The following is a 14,979-nucleotide window of genomic DNA, read 5'->3' on the forward strand; positions in this document are numbered from 1 at the left end:
TCTGCCGTGGAGTTGCTGCCCTGAAAGTCCGCCCATGCTCACCATCTGCGGCTCAGGGGATGAAGACGTTGCGGGCTAGGATCATGCGCGACATACCCAGACCGGCATCAGAGCGTTTTAAGTTTCGCATCCCCAGCCGAGCTGCCCTGGTCAAAGTGCCCTCGTCACGTCTCATACGCGAAAACACCGGCCGCGATTGGATGCTGCAGCCTGTGGCGCATACAGACTTCACAGGGAGTGGCATTGTTGTCCTCCCAGGGGCACCATCGGGCCAGAATGTGTTTCAGAGTCTTCGACGACCGCCCGAAGAGGCGCACGATGAAACTGCGCGCGGCAGAGCCTCGCAGAGACTCCCTGGTGGATGCGCGGTGCACGAGTGCGGCTCGAGCGCTCGCGTGTATGGATGCCGCGGGCGGAGTCGACGAGGATGGGCATGTCTGGCAGGCTGACGGCGGACGGCGGCGCGCACGAGGCTGCAGTGGAGCACTCCAAGCGCCTCGATATTGCGTAAAGTGAGCGCGGGCGGCAGGGCCTGTTTTTCGAGGCGGCGAGCGACGCCTTCGCTTCCCACACAAACACAAACCCGCACACGCCCGCCCTGATCCATCCGAGCCATCCTCTCATCACACCCGCGCACGCGCGAGAAACTGCATGCAGCCCATGGCCGCCCGCGTGGACGCGAGCTGCCACGCTACCCGCTCGCCTGCCCGGCCCGCCCACGCACCCGAGTCCCCAGCCTCTGCGACCATCGATTATGCACCCACGACGCAACTGCCAGCCCCTTCACGCCTGCGCCGACGCACCGTTGGCGACGAGCAGCTTCACGCGCACGCAGAAAAACGCTCCAGCTGGATCTCCCACACCGAGCCGCCTGTGCCAGCGATCCCTGCCCGATTCCTCGCCCATTCGCGCGCGCCGTCGCGCCTGCTGAGCAATAACGCCGCGAGTCAGGGCTATAATACCGACCGGCAGCCTCCCAAGGGGGAACTCGCATCCTCGCCGCTTGCCTACAACTTCGCCGACGCTGCCTCGCCTGCCTCGTCCGCGCCGTCCACGCGCACGCCGACTCCACGCCGCTCTCTTCTGCTCTCGCCGCCGCGCAGCGATGCCGTAGGCCTGAGCGCCGTCTTCAGGTTCTCGTCCGGAGCCCGCCCCGCGCAAGCGTCACACTCGCGCGTCACTTCTTACCCAGCCTTCTCGACAGCACGCCCGGCCGCCCCCAAACCCGCACGCGACGACACCACACTGGCAGCCCTGACCGGCAGCTCCGCCGACATGGACATGGACCAGACACCGACGGACGCGCAAGGCGACCTGTTCATGCAGCTCGCCGAGGACAGCACCGACGGCGAGCCCACAATCACCCAGCGCGCCGGTTCGCGCTCGTCCTGGGCCGACAAGCGTCTCCCGCCGAGTTCGCCCTCCCTTCGCCCTCTCACAGAGACCAAGCGACCACGAACGATCGGCCAGCTTCCGTCGTCCCGCCCTTCTTCAAGATTCAGCACACATATTGATACCAGCCGTGCCAACAACAACTACAGGACCGCCGGGACCAGCTTCACCTCGCCCCGCTACGAGGATGGCAACGCACAACTCAGGCGCGCAAGCCGCTTCTCAGCCGCACCCGAGTACTCTCCAAGATCCTACACCCGCGCTCACGATCGCGTACAATCACCCGAAAAATCGCCTGAACTCCCAACTTTCGGTCGTCGCCGTCCATCTTTTGGATACCCATCCACAGCATCATCTCACGATAATCGGAGAGGCAGCAACTACGTCAAAACCGCAGACTCTGACGGTGATTCTCCGGCAAACAGTTCAGAAGCGAAGCGATCAGCGGCGGAGTCGGACTCGGTTGACTCGCAGACCGCCCCTTCAACTGTTTGGGATGAACTTGACGATCTGAAATCGAGGATCAAGAAGCTGGAGCTTACTGGAAAATTGCCGTCCAGCTCTAGTGCGGCAGTCGCTGGTGGCGGCTCTAACTCGGAAAGACCGCGCACAGCGACGACTGCGCCGACTACGATCACTTCGTCTCCGAAGCAAGATCGGAAATCGGAAAATGACACGAGGGCTGGTGCCGAAGGCCTCAAGTCCCCAGCGGCTGGCCAGATCTCTCTCGCAGACATTCATCCTACCCTACATGCGGCGCTCTCAAAAGCGAAGGCACTACTCAGCACCTCCTTGTACCGCACTCTCGAGGCAACAGCGATGGATGCGCTTCAACTGGCAGCCATGACTGGGAGCGCCGGACCTCAAGGTACAACCTTTTCTGCTGCATCCATCATCAATGGAGTGACTGTGTCCGATCGCCATGTTCGCCGCAAAGCTGATCTCATGTGCCGCAATTTGACGGACCTGTGTCTCGCGTTATGTGACGGAAAGCATGAAGCGCCCAGTATCATGTCTTCTCCAATGGCGGCGGAAACGCCGCCCAGGTTAAATCCTCTCAAACAAAAGTACTCACGTACCAGTCTGGCCTACGGTGAGGATCTCAGCCAGCTCGGCAACCGTCCTTTGAGCCGTCTGGAAGCCCGTAGGAGCAGTATTCTTGGACTTCAACCTCAAAACAACCACTTGAGCAGCCCTCAAGCCAGCGCTGACGATATGTCGACCTCTGAACAAGAGACTACCCCATCGCAGCCCCGCCGAATCCTCGATGTGCAGCGTCCCAGTCGATTGAGCACCAGGCAGGCGGCTTCACGCTTTGAACGCCAGGAGCAGGCCGGCGGAGATGAAGACTACGCCCGGCCGCCCTCGCGTGCGATGACCGACGTTGGAAACTTCCGCTCCCCTCATCATCAAAGTCCTCGCGAATACACGCCTGGGTCAGGCAAAGTTACACATCGCAGCCCTAGTTTGCGCGAGTCGTTGAGCGCACGACGCGCTAACGCTAACGCACCTGACATCAATCGCGAAATCCCGCGCGTGGCCTCCCTCAACCTGGATGGTGGTCGGCGTCGCTTCGCGCGCGAGTCTACTCCATCCGTGGTTGAGGAGGATATGAGCGAACAAGACAACCAGTCCCAGGCCCGGCGGCGGCTGACTTCGCTAGGGCATTACACCTCTTCACGCCGAGGAGAGCCCAGCCGAAGCTTGAGCCTCAGTCAGCGGCGACAGAATGTGATGGTCGAATAGGATTCGATCGCAGCGGTGCTTTTGAGATGACCGCAGCGCTCTCTTTTCGTATCTTTCACCAGCCTCCCTTTTCCTTTACACTGAACAGGAGCTTCACTTTGTACGGTCTCGATTTTGGCCGTGATTTCTCGCCTTTAGCGCGGCGCTTGTTTTTGGCGTTTTGGGCCGCTCAGAAGCGATACACGGATGGCACGTCATGCTACATTTCCTGCGTTTTTCTGTTTTGATAAGGCTACAATAACCAGCTACAGGATTGTGTACGATGAATGGGAATGGGAGGGAACATTAGGAGTTGATAGATGATTCATACCAGCATCCGCTTTGTTATGCTCACAAACGGGACCCAAGCAGCTTCTCACGCAATGTTATCCAATCTTTCCACGATCCACGGAGATGTTGCTATCAATGTTGCAGATTGCCGCGTTGGCGACGCATCCACGCATCCCTCTCATTCGTTGGCGTTAGTCGATCCGCGCTGCTCCACGTCACGCCCCGCCGCAGCGGGCTCCGACTGTGACAGACACATGCGCGCCAAAACTCCCTCGACCCGTGGGTCGAAGAAGAAGATCGGGACTCCTACCTAACCCCGTAGCAACACCACGCCGCCCGACCTCGCCGCAGACGCCCTGTTATGATTGACAGCTAACATTCACCGACAACTTTCGCCCCACGACACTCCGTACGCCAGGCAAAATGGCTACGCCCGCGCCCACGCCCCTCAAAGACCTCTCGGCCGACCAATGTACCCTGCTCGCCGTCCACTACGCCTCTTCCGCCGACATCCCGGCCCTGCATTCCCTCACACCCGCCCGCCTCGACGCCCTTCCCTCCGAGCTCGTCCTGCGCATCATCCTCACCTACCTCCCTGAGTCCGTCGACCCGCTCTCTTACCGCGCCTACATCTCCGAGGTCGGCTCACGGCTGTACATCGATGTCGACCGGCCCAATGTGGACGTCGACACCAGCCCCGTCAGCGGCCTCGACGAGGCGGACGCCCGCAAGCAGGTCAAGAAGCTGCACCTGCGCGAGATCAGGCCGCCGCGCTTCCCGCCGCACGCGCCGGAGGACCTGCTCACGCGCTTCCTGTGCCACCGCGCGCAGCTCATCGATGAGGAGACTGGCATGCTGGACGCTGTCGTCCGGCTCGTCGAGCCCTTCCTCGAGCGTAACGACTACCTGCGCGTCTGGTTCGTGAGCTCTGTGCTGCCGCTGATCCGGCTGAACTACGAGTACTACCCTGAAGATCCCTTCTCGGAGTCGCTGGAGGCTTTCAGCAAACGGCAGGGTCGAGCGGGCGTCGACGCGCTGCTGTCGAGGGCGGCGAAGGAAGGCGGTGGCGCGGACGACAGCCACGTTGCGCGAGACGTGAAGAGCCTGGTCGGACCGTGGATGTACGGGCACACTGACCGCAAGAAGAGAAAGGCGTTTTACAGCAAGGATAAGCAGGCCCAGCAGGCCCAGCAGGAGGACAAAACGGCTGAGGACGATCTGGCCGACGGTGTGAGGAAGATCGCGCTCGACGGCGTGTCGGAGGAGGACAAGACGGGCCACGACTGGGAGCAGGTGTATACTTGGATGGTGCGCCACGCTCAAGACAACTTTCCGCTCGTCACACACCTCGTCGAAGAATGGGATGGCCCCAGCGATGTGGATTTTGGCGGGTACGAGCAGGGCCAGCTGCGGCCGTATCTGGACGACGAAGTCCTGCGGAAGCTCGAACTGCAGTACGCGCAGGCTGCCTTTGCCAGTTGTTACGCCGCCCAGTCTTCTTCGGAAGAGACGGTACAAGGTGCGCACGGCGTGCTGGCCAGACTCGCAGAGTTGCTTGACTTTGTCCCTCCGCCTGACCTGGCCACGAGCGTCGAGAGCCTGCCAGCTGTGGAAAAGCATGCAACCGTGCTAGACGAATCTCAGACCTTGCAGGACCTGCTTCCTGAAAGATTGCTTACCCCTGAGCATCCCTTGACCACGCCACGCATGCAGACATACATGCTGCTGCAGATGCATGTCTACACGGCATACCAACTTCACGGACTGGGTTTCACGTCTTCACTAGTGGATGTGGCCAGGGTACAATTCTATGGAACCGCTGAGAGCCAGCTGGAGCTGCTCCGTAAGCTGCTCCGCGGTCTGTCTAGCCCGGCGAAGCGAGACAGCACTGACTGGGTCGCCTGCCGCGCGAAGCTCGTCTGGCTCTGGAATTGGGGAATTGACCCAGATGATATTGCTGCGAAGAATGGTGCCGGCATGCTCGGCAAGATCGACAAAGAGGACTTTGAGGCTGAGATGTTGAAAGTGTTTACCGATGCGAGTCGTAAGTGATAAATTCATTTTCCTTCCCTGACCCGAAGTCCGTTACAGCCCGTACTGTCCATCTGGCATGCCATCGCGTTAACCCAAACACTTACGCCATTGGTCCTCCCAGCAGAAGATGTCGACCCCACAGAGAACACAAGCCCCACCGCTGGCGTGCCAGACGAGTGCTTGACTTTCCCGTTCGTAGCAACAGATCAGGACATTGCTCGAGTTCAAAGTAGTGGCCTTGCTGATCAGATTTCCTGATGGCCTTTAGGCTTTCAGATAATTGAGCAGGTCTACTTCGGAGGCACGCCGACTTTGTCCTTGTCACAGATCGAAAGCATCGTGCTGGGTAAAGCATTAGAAGCATACGATAGTGCCAGCAACGGCAACAAGAACCGAGGTGGCATTAAGAAGGCGAATGATATGTGAGTGGATGCTGCAACGTGCCGCACGTGAGAATGAAGGCTGACGCCGGCGCAGCATCACTGCTTTCCGATCTCACTTCACTTCTAGTGACCGCTTCCGCGAGATAATGGCTTTGATCTCGGCGACTCATGCTTTATCCTTCTATTCCTTGACACTACAGCACGGCGTACCTTTCCAGCCCGTCAGTATCCGCGTCTCTCAAGATCCAATTGGTCTGGTCAGCAAAGTCCTTGAACAAAATCCCAAGAGCTACACACAAGTCGACGATTTGATCGCCATTGGACGAAACATGGCATCTGCGGGCCTGCCGATAGTGCCGCTTGAGGGCAAACCCGACGATTACGACGAATCCATGACTGGAGCAGAGGCTCGAGACAAGGCGCGCAACGATGCGGAGAGGCGCATCACTTTCATGTCAATCGAGGCTGCTCTGAGAGAAGATGATTTCGAGACCGCGTACTCCTACATCGTTAGCCGTCTCACACCTTCCGCCGCCGAGATCACCGCTCCCAACAACAAACCTTCCAGACACGCTCGCAACACCAGCACCAATTCACTTGCAGCCGCAGTCGACGACGACGTTTCCTGGCGCGCCGCTTTCCTCGCTGGACGCTATCGTCCTTCTACCGCCACGCCTCCGACGCTTCGACGTCTCGAGCAGCGCACAGAACTCCTTTCTCTCGCTCTTTTGCTCGCGCCCGTTTCCGCTTTGACCGACATCCTGTCTGCCTGGCGCCGTTGCGAGGAGGAGATGACTGCATTGCAGCTCTCACAGGCTCAAGCCGAAGAGGAGTTCGACGACGCTGCCGACCGCCGCGAAGCCCCATCCCAGCTCCCGGGCCACTTTGCGGTTCCCGGCGAGCAGCCGCAGATGCTGCTGGGCCAGAAACGTCGCGAGATGGGCCGTGTAGGCGCTGGGAGAGGCGAGGAGGAAGCGCCTGTCAGCATGTTCGATCTCACCCGCAGCGCCGCAAGGGCTTTCAGTCGCAACGCTTTCCCTCTTGGGAGCGATGGCGCCACCGCAAGAAATTCGACGGACGGCTCGCAAGGGATGCACGCCAGCGTCGATAGCCTGGGGAGCGCGGGCAGTGCAGAGGACGGGCAGCAGCGGGTGCGGAGGCGGGATATGGTCACGAATGCGGTCAGCGGCGGGCTGGCGAGCGGGCTGGGGTGGGTTCTGGGCGCCACGCCGGTGGATAGACAGCAGCAGTAGCAGTAGCAGCAGCAGTAGCAGCCGAATGCTCGATCACCCGATACGTCTACGTCTCGTTGCCAAATGCCGGCCAAGGTTGCCCAAGCTTTCCATCCGCACGTGGCTTCCCGGCGAAGCCCCGAAAGCTTGAGCGAAGCTGCACGACCGGCATCTCCCGCACCTTCATGTGTGATGAAGTGGGATCCTTCGAGACATGTACAAAATGTCAGGCACGCGGCCCACAGGCGAGAAAGGTAGGTTTATCCTGATTCCAAACAAAGATCAACGTTCGCTTTGCCACTTTACATCTCTTCTACATCCCTATCCCTTGACTTGCTCCTTGCAACCAAAAGCCTAGCTAAATACAAACATATCACAACTTAGCTGGAGGTTTCTGCGAGGGCTGCAACTCGTGAAGGGCCTGAGCCTCGAGTGATCGGCATCGACGCCGCTCTTTGCCCGAGTCGTCCGGCAGGAATGGCCTGGACAAAGTCTTTCCTCGTGCACCCTGCACCGCAAAAGGCGTCGACGCCCTTTTCGCGCGGCAGATCAAAGCATGCCGTGTCAATCTACAAATTGAGTGCCGCCGATGGCACCCCGTCGACTGACGATGCTTCCGAGGAAGCCGAGGCACACGCACCGTCCTTCACCATCGAGTACCGCTTCGGCCTCATTAAGAAAAGCGAAATGCGCCTGTTCCAAGGCCATGGCCCGGACAGGCTCCTGCTCGCAACTGCCGTGCAAGATCGTCAGGGCGGCGGCAACTCTACCCTCACGTTGCTAGAGACTCCGGATGGGGTGCCTCTTCACTTTAAGCTTCGCCGTCGCAGCGGCTTTTCCACAATCACATACACCCTTTGCTTCGACAGCGGCAAAGCGGAGAGTTCCGAGAAGTGCTTCGAGTGGCGGCAGCCGTGCTTTGACGAGGTGCAGAGCAACCGCGAGTTGCGAGGGACGTGGATCCTGCGCGCGTCGTCAGAAACCGGATCTGGAGTGCAGGAGGATGGGAGGAAGCCGCCGGTGGAAGGGGGGCAGTTCTGGGAGGAGAACCTCGCCGTTTACGCGGACGCTTCGGCTTCGTTGCAGGATACTGGCAAGTTGTATCTGTCTCGAGGGGAGAAGGGCCACGTTGACGAGACGTGGCTGAGGACGCACCTCATCTCGGTGTTGTGGATGCAACAGATGATGTGAGTCCCGATATCCTCGAGTGAAGGGATGTCTGGCATTGTTATCAAAATTGTTGGCTACGTGGGGGCCTGATGGTGCCGAGAAAACAGATCCTGACGATCTTGATGAACCATCTTGACGATGAGACGTATTGACATGATGATCAACTAAGTATTACCCAGAGCGTTTGTTGTTCATTGCGCTCGTTCTTTCTCTATAGTAAAAGTAATGGAGGTCATACCATTGAGACAAGAGTTAACCGAGAGCTGCCAAGTGCCATGCCTATTGTAAGCTTGGAGCTTATTTCGACTAAGAAAGACAAATGTGCTCTCAACATGGCTCATCGCGATAGATATAAGCAAGTATATTAACGTTCTCCCTTTGCATCAGGATGAAGATCTCTTGCCTTCAGCCTGCTCTACCATTGCCTTATGCCGCCCTTTAACCAACGATTTGACCAAACCCTCGATAACGTCGAAACTGCGGTAAGTCAACCATTCCTCTCGTCGAATATCCTCGTTTGGCGCAATGATGAAACAAAACCTATTCACTCGCCGTTCTTGACTGGACTCCCATCCAGAATGCGGATACAGTGTTGTCAATATGATATCTTAGTCTAATGCTTTCGTTCACTCAACAGTCGCGATTGTTGATTGCTGTAATGGATTGCTGATTTGTTTGTCTAGGCTGCGATGAGGCTCCGACAATTATAGACGGGCGCTCAGCGCAACGCCAGTGGCGTGACCGCGTGCTTGCTGGTGTATCGTTTGGCGTATGTGTTGTTCGAAGCGTATTCTCCGTCTGGTCATGGATACCTTTGTCATAATACTACACAGCTGGTATCAAGCATTTCATCTCCGAAACTTGTATCGGTGGCCTTGCTACCGAGAGGAATTGAATCGCACGTGGTATGCGAGCTCTCAAGATACATTCTCGTCCCTGTGCTTATATCTGCTCTCCCGGCAAGAGCAACTTATGTCAGCCCTTGAGAAGGGCTCAATGCACTTTCCTTCAACTCACGCGGAGACCAACTCGTGCCTCAACAATCGTACAGCGGCGATGAAGGTTGCTTACGGCAGAGCGTCCCATCATCTGAGAAAATAATCCCTGTGGTCGCAAGGGAAATTGCAAGATTAGAGCAAGCAGTTTGCTGTTGAAATTCAAGATCGCATGCTTTGATGAGCTCTTCGATGGCCATTCGAGCCTCGATAGGGCCGGCGACTGAGGTGCTGCTTCCTTTCTACCTTGCAAAACGTCCATACCTGTGCAAGCGCAGCCTCGTTCGACGGAACCAGAAGCCCGTCAAGACCGAGACTGTGCTGCATGTCCTCTCAATCACATTTGAATCCCACAAAATACTCCCGACTCGCTATCCAAAGCTGGACGATGCCATCACTCGCAGAGCAGGCCATTTCCTGGTTCAGGAGCGACCAATCGCAGATGGCAGCGGTATGGTTCATCTTCGTCTCGCTCATTATCATCAGAATATTGCAAGGACACTTCCCACCTCAAACGAAAAGGTACATCGCCGTGGCGCTCCTGGGCTTGCTGCGGCTGTGGCTCCACCCTCGCGCTTTGGAATAGTCCTGATCCCATTCGACGTTGCGGATAAGGCCATGGGAGAAACCATCAATACTCCGGCTCTCGTCCCTGAGCATCTGCTGGACAAACCGCTACTACTTCGTATGAGCTTGTCGCAACATTGAGCCAACTGATATGCTGGCATACCATCAGGGGTACGAACGCAAAAGAAGGGTGTTAGTGGGGTTGTTTCGCGAGCTACACAATGGACAAGAAATGCGAGACGATTGTGTTGTGCAAGACGACGGTGCGGCTGGCTCGTAACTTTGGGGATGAGCTGGCTGAAGTACCTTGTTGCAAACTCAGCCATACGGGAACTTGGACTGGCCATCCGGAATTGGCAACGGGCTCTGATATCGGTTGCTAGGCGTGTCGGACACTCAAGAGATGATAGGATAATGCACGAGGGACCGGTAGCTGAGGGATTCTTTGGTTGCCGAAAAGGCTCGGAACGACATCATTCGCTGGTAGAGCCAACTATTCCTCGTTGAATACAGATGAAACCATTCGACTTTGAGTCCTTGTTTCCAATCTCTTGTTGTGTCTGTAGGCCGTTTCATCAAGTTGGCTAGTAATTATTCGGGTCTGCATCCGGCGTATGCAGAGGGTGTAAGCTCGGCTGACAACACGCGGCGTCAAGACCAAAACCTTGGCGCTGTCAAAGAGAAAGTGAGACTCCTGAAGGACCAGCAGCAGAAACCAGAACCAGAAGACACTCAAAATGATTCATCCTCGCCGAGAAAACGGGAACTGCGAGCCGACAGCTAATAAAGTGGGCTGCGATCAATTGATTGGAGCTGAAGACATCAAAAGGTAGGCTAGTCTCCAATGGGGGCGCGGTGAGACGGGACGGGGGGCGGAGTCATGTAGGGCACAGATCACACCCCTCCATCGCTTACTCCGGCCCTCTGGATGTACCACCCGGCCTGGCGGCATTGATAAAGCCTCGCCTCCAACCCTCTATTCGACTCCGACTCCATCATCATCTCTCACTCGCGCTCGCGCACGACTCACCCTCCCTCCACCACCTTGAAGGCTTTCCGGCCTCGTATAAACGAGGCCTTCTTCCCGTGTATTCAGACCTACACCAGCATCCTCCACACGACCCATACTATGAAGACTGGACTTCGCTTCCACTAGACCTCTCTGAGTTCCTCAACCAGGACCTCCCGCAAAATGAGTTCGCCAGCGGCGATAGCTTTGCAGGCTTAATCGACTTCGACTTCGAAGCCGTCCTCGCTACAACATCCAACTGTGACACCGCACATCCGACCACTGCAACTTCTTCTGGGACATCTTCTACCACGACCCCCGCGTCTGCTCTCACCACGACGCAGGACAACCTGTTCACGACGCAGTCGGCACCAGCTGACTCGTCACCCCACGACTGGCATGGCTTGAACAACCTCACGCCGCCGCCGAGCGTCACGGCCCCCGATTCATCCAAGGACACCAGCCCGGCCGTCCTCAGCCTCAAGCCCGCGACTGTATCCCCAGTGCCGACGGACTCTCCCGAGGACGCCGGCGAGACGCGCAAGCGGAAGCGCGAGCGCAACACCGAAGCGGCGCGCCGCTACCGCCAGCGCCGACAGGACCGCTTGGACGAGCTTGAGGAGGCACTGGCGGCCATGACCAAGGATCGCGACGAGCTGCGTATTAAGCTGGCGCGGTCTGAGGCTGAGGCGGAAGTTTTGAGGGGTCTGGTGGGTAAGAAGTGAGAGGCGCAGCCAATGTGTCGGTCTTAGCTTCTTCTTTCTCTCTTCCTCCATCTTCAAAGCTGAGGAAGCAGTATACCATCAGACGTAATCGTTCAATGAAAGTCTTCGCCAGTGAAAAAGCCAGACATTCCCTTCGTGCCGTTCATTTTCTCATCTCATATGCTTGAGACCTTGGCATCAAACAATCTGTATCAGAGTTCTGAGCAAGCGAGTGATCCAGCATCCCCCACGTACGACTTCGTACGATCTTGCCAGAGGTACTTTCACGAGACATGTCACCAACAAGAGCCCTGCGCCAACGATAGACAAAACACCCCCCATATTCCACTCCCACGCACCTCCCCCATCCGCCTCAGCGTACATCTCGAGAAGATCCTCTGATCCCACGTAGCTTGAACTAATAGCGAGAGTGAGAGTAACAAGTATACCGGCTATGCATACAAAATGTACCTGTACTGGACTGTGCGTCCACTTCCAGTTCCTCTCCTGCCTCCTTTCCCCAAGCACCACGACCAGCTTCTCCCTCTCTTGCTCCCCCCTTCGGAACAAATCCAACGACTCATGAATCCTGAACAAGCGATCGGAGTGACTTTGCCCTCCTCCAGCCGTCGACCCAATTTTGCAACACCGTCCAACGATGCAAGGAAAAAAAGAAAAAACAAATCACAAAGAAGCCAAACCCGCAAACCCAGCAGCGACCACCGCGAAGCCGCGCGCAGCAGCAGCAGTCCGCATCGCTCGATTTCGCATAAAAACGCCATTGGACACCTTCGCCGGAAGCAAAAACGTTCTCCAGAAAAAAAAAAAAGGAAGATGCACAAGCGCAGCAAAAGCTCACTCGACCCCGACCTCCGGAGGCCCCTGCTCCTGCTCGACCAGCCACTCCATGACGCTCTCGTAGCACAGGACGAACTGGCGCAGGCTCTGCACCATGCTGAGGCGCTGGTGGCGGAAGTCCTCGACGGTCTTCTCGATGAGGTCGACGTCGTCGCGGGCCAGCCAGCGGCCGCTCTCGGGGTCCTCGGCCCCGCCGCGCGGGAGCGAGGAGAAGGAGTCGAAGAAGTTCTGGCCGGCTGGAGCCGGGGCTGCGGACTGCTTGGCGGGCGTGCTGCCGTCGATGTCCATGGGGGAGGCGACGCGCTGCCGCGAGGGTGTGGCGGGCGTCGCGCCCGCGACGGCGCCCAGGCGGCTGATGCGCTGGCGCTTGAGCATGTCGATGACGGAGCTGACGGTGCAGAAGGTGCCGGTGCGGCCGCAGCCGGCGGAGCAGTGCACCATCACGGGGCGGGAGTTGGGCGGCTCGGGCTCCTTGGAGGTGGTTTTGTTGGTCGCGCAGACGACGGCCTCGCACTGCTCTACCAGGCCGAGGAGGTGGGCTGGGTGGGCGGGGGCGCCGAAGTCTGGCCAGGACGAGAATTGGAGCTGGGTGATCTCGCGCATGCGGTCGAAGGGGCGCTGTTCGTGGCGGAGGGTGAACTTGCGGACGGTGACGTAGGGCTGCTCGCCGTTTGGCTTTTCGTCCTTGGTATCTTGAGGAGCGAAGGGGACGTTGGCGGGGTTCATGGAAGAGCGGCGGCCACCGGAAGGACGGTGTCTGGACCGGTGAATCTTGGCTGGATCGAGAGATGCCCTCTTTTCGGACAAGAATTCTAGCTGGAAAGGACCGTACTGATTCTGATCCCAGTAGTTGTGAGCCTTCACCTGAGCACCTTCCTTCTCTGCCGTGAGCATGACTATCACCCTAACGTCTTGCTGCCAGACCACGTTCCAGAAATCATTGAAAGTTGCTGGTATAGGGGCTTGCGTTGAAATGTAGCGCTTGTGGCTGAGGGAAGCTTTGATATGGTTGGCGTTGAAATAATCGCAGTCGTCCTGCGGAACACCTTCCAGCTTGACACGGGAATGCTCAAACGGCCAAATGTTGTTGTAGCGGTTCTTGTTGCCTTTCTCGATGCCAGCAATCTGTACACCCTTCTCTGCCGGCTTTTTCGCGGAGTCTTGGTCGTCCGACTTGGGTTCCTCGAAGGTGACTTGTCCTGACAATGCGTCTTCCATCCGTTTCTTCTCCCGCTTCTCAATCTGCTCAAATCGCTTCGAGACAATTTTACCTTGATCCTTCTCATTCGCAGCTTGTTTAAGCCATTCCGGGAATGCGTGCTGCTCGGTATTCTGCGTCGCGCGACCTGGGTGTTTGAGCGGGAGCTGACCAACACCTCCAATGAGATCCATATTTTGTCTGATGTTTCCAAAGAAAGGGTTCGCAGGCTTGTCGGTAGACGGCATAGGGCAGCCTCCGATGACTGGCGCAACCTTCGGCCCATCAGCACCGTTAGCAGTCGTAGCCTGGCTGACCTTCTTCGAGTCGATTCCAGCTTCAACGTGGGACGAGAAGCGCTTCGCAAATTCTGCCATCCCTCCCTTGATGATGTAAGGTGTGCCCTCGTATCCTTCCGCTTGGAATTTCTTGATCGTGTTCATGCACGTCGTGGCATCCTTTAGTTGCGCGGAGCTGTTGTCGTAGACGACGATGTATTTGCTACTCCTCCAATTGCAAAACCTCTCGCGTTGTTCGTCATCCTTGAAGGTCTCGGCCAGCTTCTCGACGTTGAATGATGGTCGCTTCAACAGCGTCGTGGGGATACAAAGATTGAGCGCGTCCCGCACGTGAGACTGTGCATATTGTGTCGAGACGCGCAGGTCCAGTATCAGGACCTGTTCCTCGGCAGCTGAGAGCAAGTTCACGATGTGTTGCGGCGTGGTGAGCAGTTGCGATTCCCCGTCGGTCTTGATGGGCAGTGTCTCGGCACGGTGCTTCTGTACACCAGGAGATCCGACGAAGGACTTATCCAGAGGTAGCTTGACTCGGGGATGACGATCAGGCGATCCGTCTCTCTGGTGCTTTTCCGCGTGGTGTTCTGAGGCGACCTGTGAAGCTGGGGACGCTCTACGTGTCAGCTCGGGGTACGTCAGAGAGCCAGGGGACAGCATGCGCTTCGGTGACTGAGACAACTCGGCTACTGTTGGATCAAGCATACTGCTTCGTGAAGTAGGCGGTGCGCTGTCTCGCGAACCCGGTATGGGCTTGGCCCCGGTCGAGAACGACTGTCGGCTTCCACTCCTTGAAGGCGCCGGCCGCGTGGCGGGCGGCGGGTTCATAGTGAAACTGGGCGTGCCGAAGTTGCCAAGTTGAAAAGTCTTGTTGCCCTCGGACTGCTTTCGAAATGCATCGTAATCCGGGTTCTGGTCATGGGGAACGACGGATGGAGAAATGGCGGCCGTCGAGCGGACAGCTGAGGATGGCGGACTCCAGTTGCGCTTGGCATGATGAGGTGCGTCGTTGATGTAGCCGGCATGATCGCCGGACTGAAAGCCAAAATAGTTCGGACTAGGCGTCTTCGCGCCCTGAGCGGTGTTGTGGTGCGGGGTGGGGAGGCGAGGAGAGAAGTATGGCGGCAT

The 14,979-nt window shown here is 57.6% G+C and overlaps 5 protein-coding genes across 5 annotated transcripts; 4 read left to right on the plus strand and 1 right to left on the minus strand.

Annotated features, from left to right (window-relative positions):
* Positions 1 to 660: 660 nt before the first annotated feature.
* WHR41_01771 (uncharacterized protein) lies at positions 661 to 3,138 on the plus strand (the record flags this gene model as incomplete). The annotated part of the gene is made up of 1 exon (XM_069370377.1): positions 661 to 3,138. One exon carries the CDS (start codon positions 661 to 663, stop codon positions 3,136 to 3,138), a length of 2,478 nt encoding a protein of 825 aa, XP_069232925.1.
* Positions 3,139 to 3,831: 693 nt separating this feature from the next.
* WHR41_01772 (uncharacterized protein) lies at positions 3,832 to 7,127 on the plus strand (the record flags this gene model as incomplete). Its single annotated transcript, XM_069370378.1, has 3 exons — positions 3,832 to 5,452; positions 5,711 to 5,864; positions 5,920 to 7,127. The coding sequence occupies 3 exons, from the start codon at positions 3,832 to 3,834 to the stop codon at positions 7,076 to 7,078; spliced, it is 2,934 nt and encodes a 977-aa protein (XP_069232924.1). The 3' UTR covers positions 7,079 to 7,127.
* Positions 7,128 to 7,534: 407 nt separating this feature from the next.
* Positions 7,535 to 8,248, plus strand: WHR41_01773 (uncharacterized protein; the record flags this gene model as incomplete). The annotated part of the gene is made up of 1 exon (XM_069370379.1): positions 7,535 to 8,248. The coding sequence occupies one exon, from the start codon at positions 7,535 to 7,537 to the stop codon at positions 8,246 to 8,248; it is 714 nt and encodes a 237-aa protein (XP_069232923.1).
* Positions 8,249 to 10,010: 1,762 nt separating this feature from the next.
* Positions 10,011 to 11,523, plus strand: WHR41_01774 (uncharacterized protein; the record flags this gene model as incomplete). Its single annotated transcript, XM_069370380.1, has 2 exons — positions 10,011 to 10,065; positions 10,946 to 11,523. 2 exons carry the CDS (start codon positions 10,011 to 10,013, stop codon positions 11,521 to 11,523), a joined length of 633 nt encoding a protein of 210 aa, XP_069232930.1.
* Positions 11,524 to 12,357: 834 nt separating this feature from the next.
* WHR41_01775 (uncharacterized protein) lies at positions 12,358 to 14,979 on the minus strand (the record flags this gene model as incomplete). Its single annotated transcript, XM_069370381.1, has 1 exon — positions 12,358 to 14,979. One exon carries the CDS (start codon positions 14,977 to 14,979, stop codon positions 12,358 to 12,360), a length of 2,622 nt encoding a protein of 873 aa, XP_069232929.1.

Source organism: Cladosporium halotolerans (assembly GCF_011745625.1).
Source record: "Cladosporium halotolerans strain TM138-S3 chromosome Unknown Sca4, whole genome shotgun sequence".
Classification (NCBI taxonomy): Eukaryota; Fungi; Ascomycota; class Dothideomycetes; order Cladosporiales; family Cladosporiaceae; genus Cladosporium; species Cladosporium halotolerans.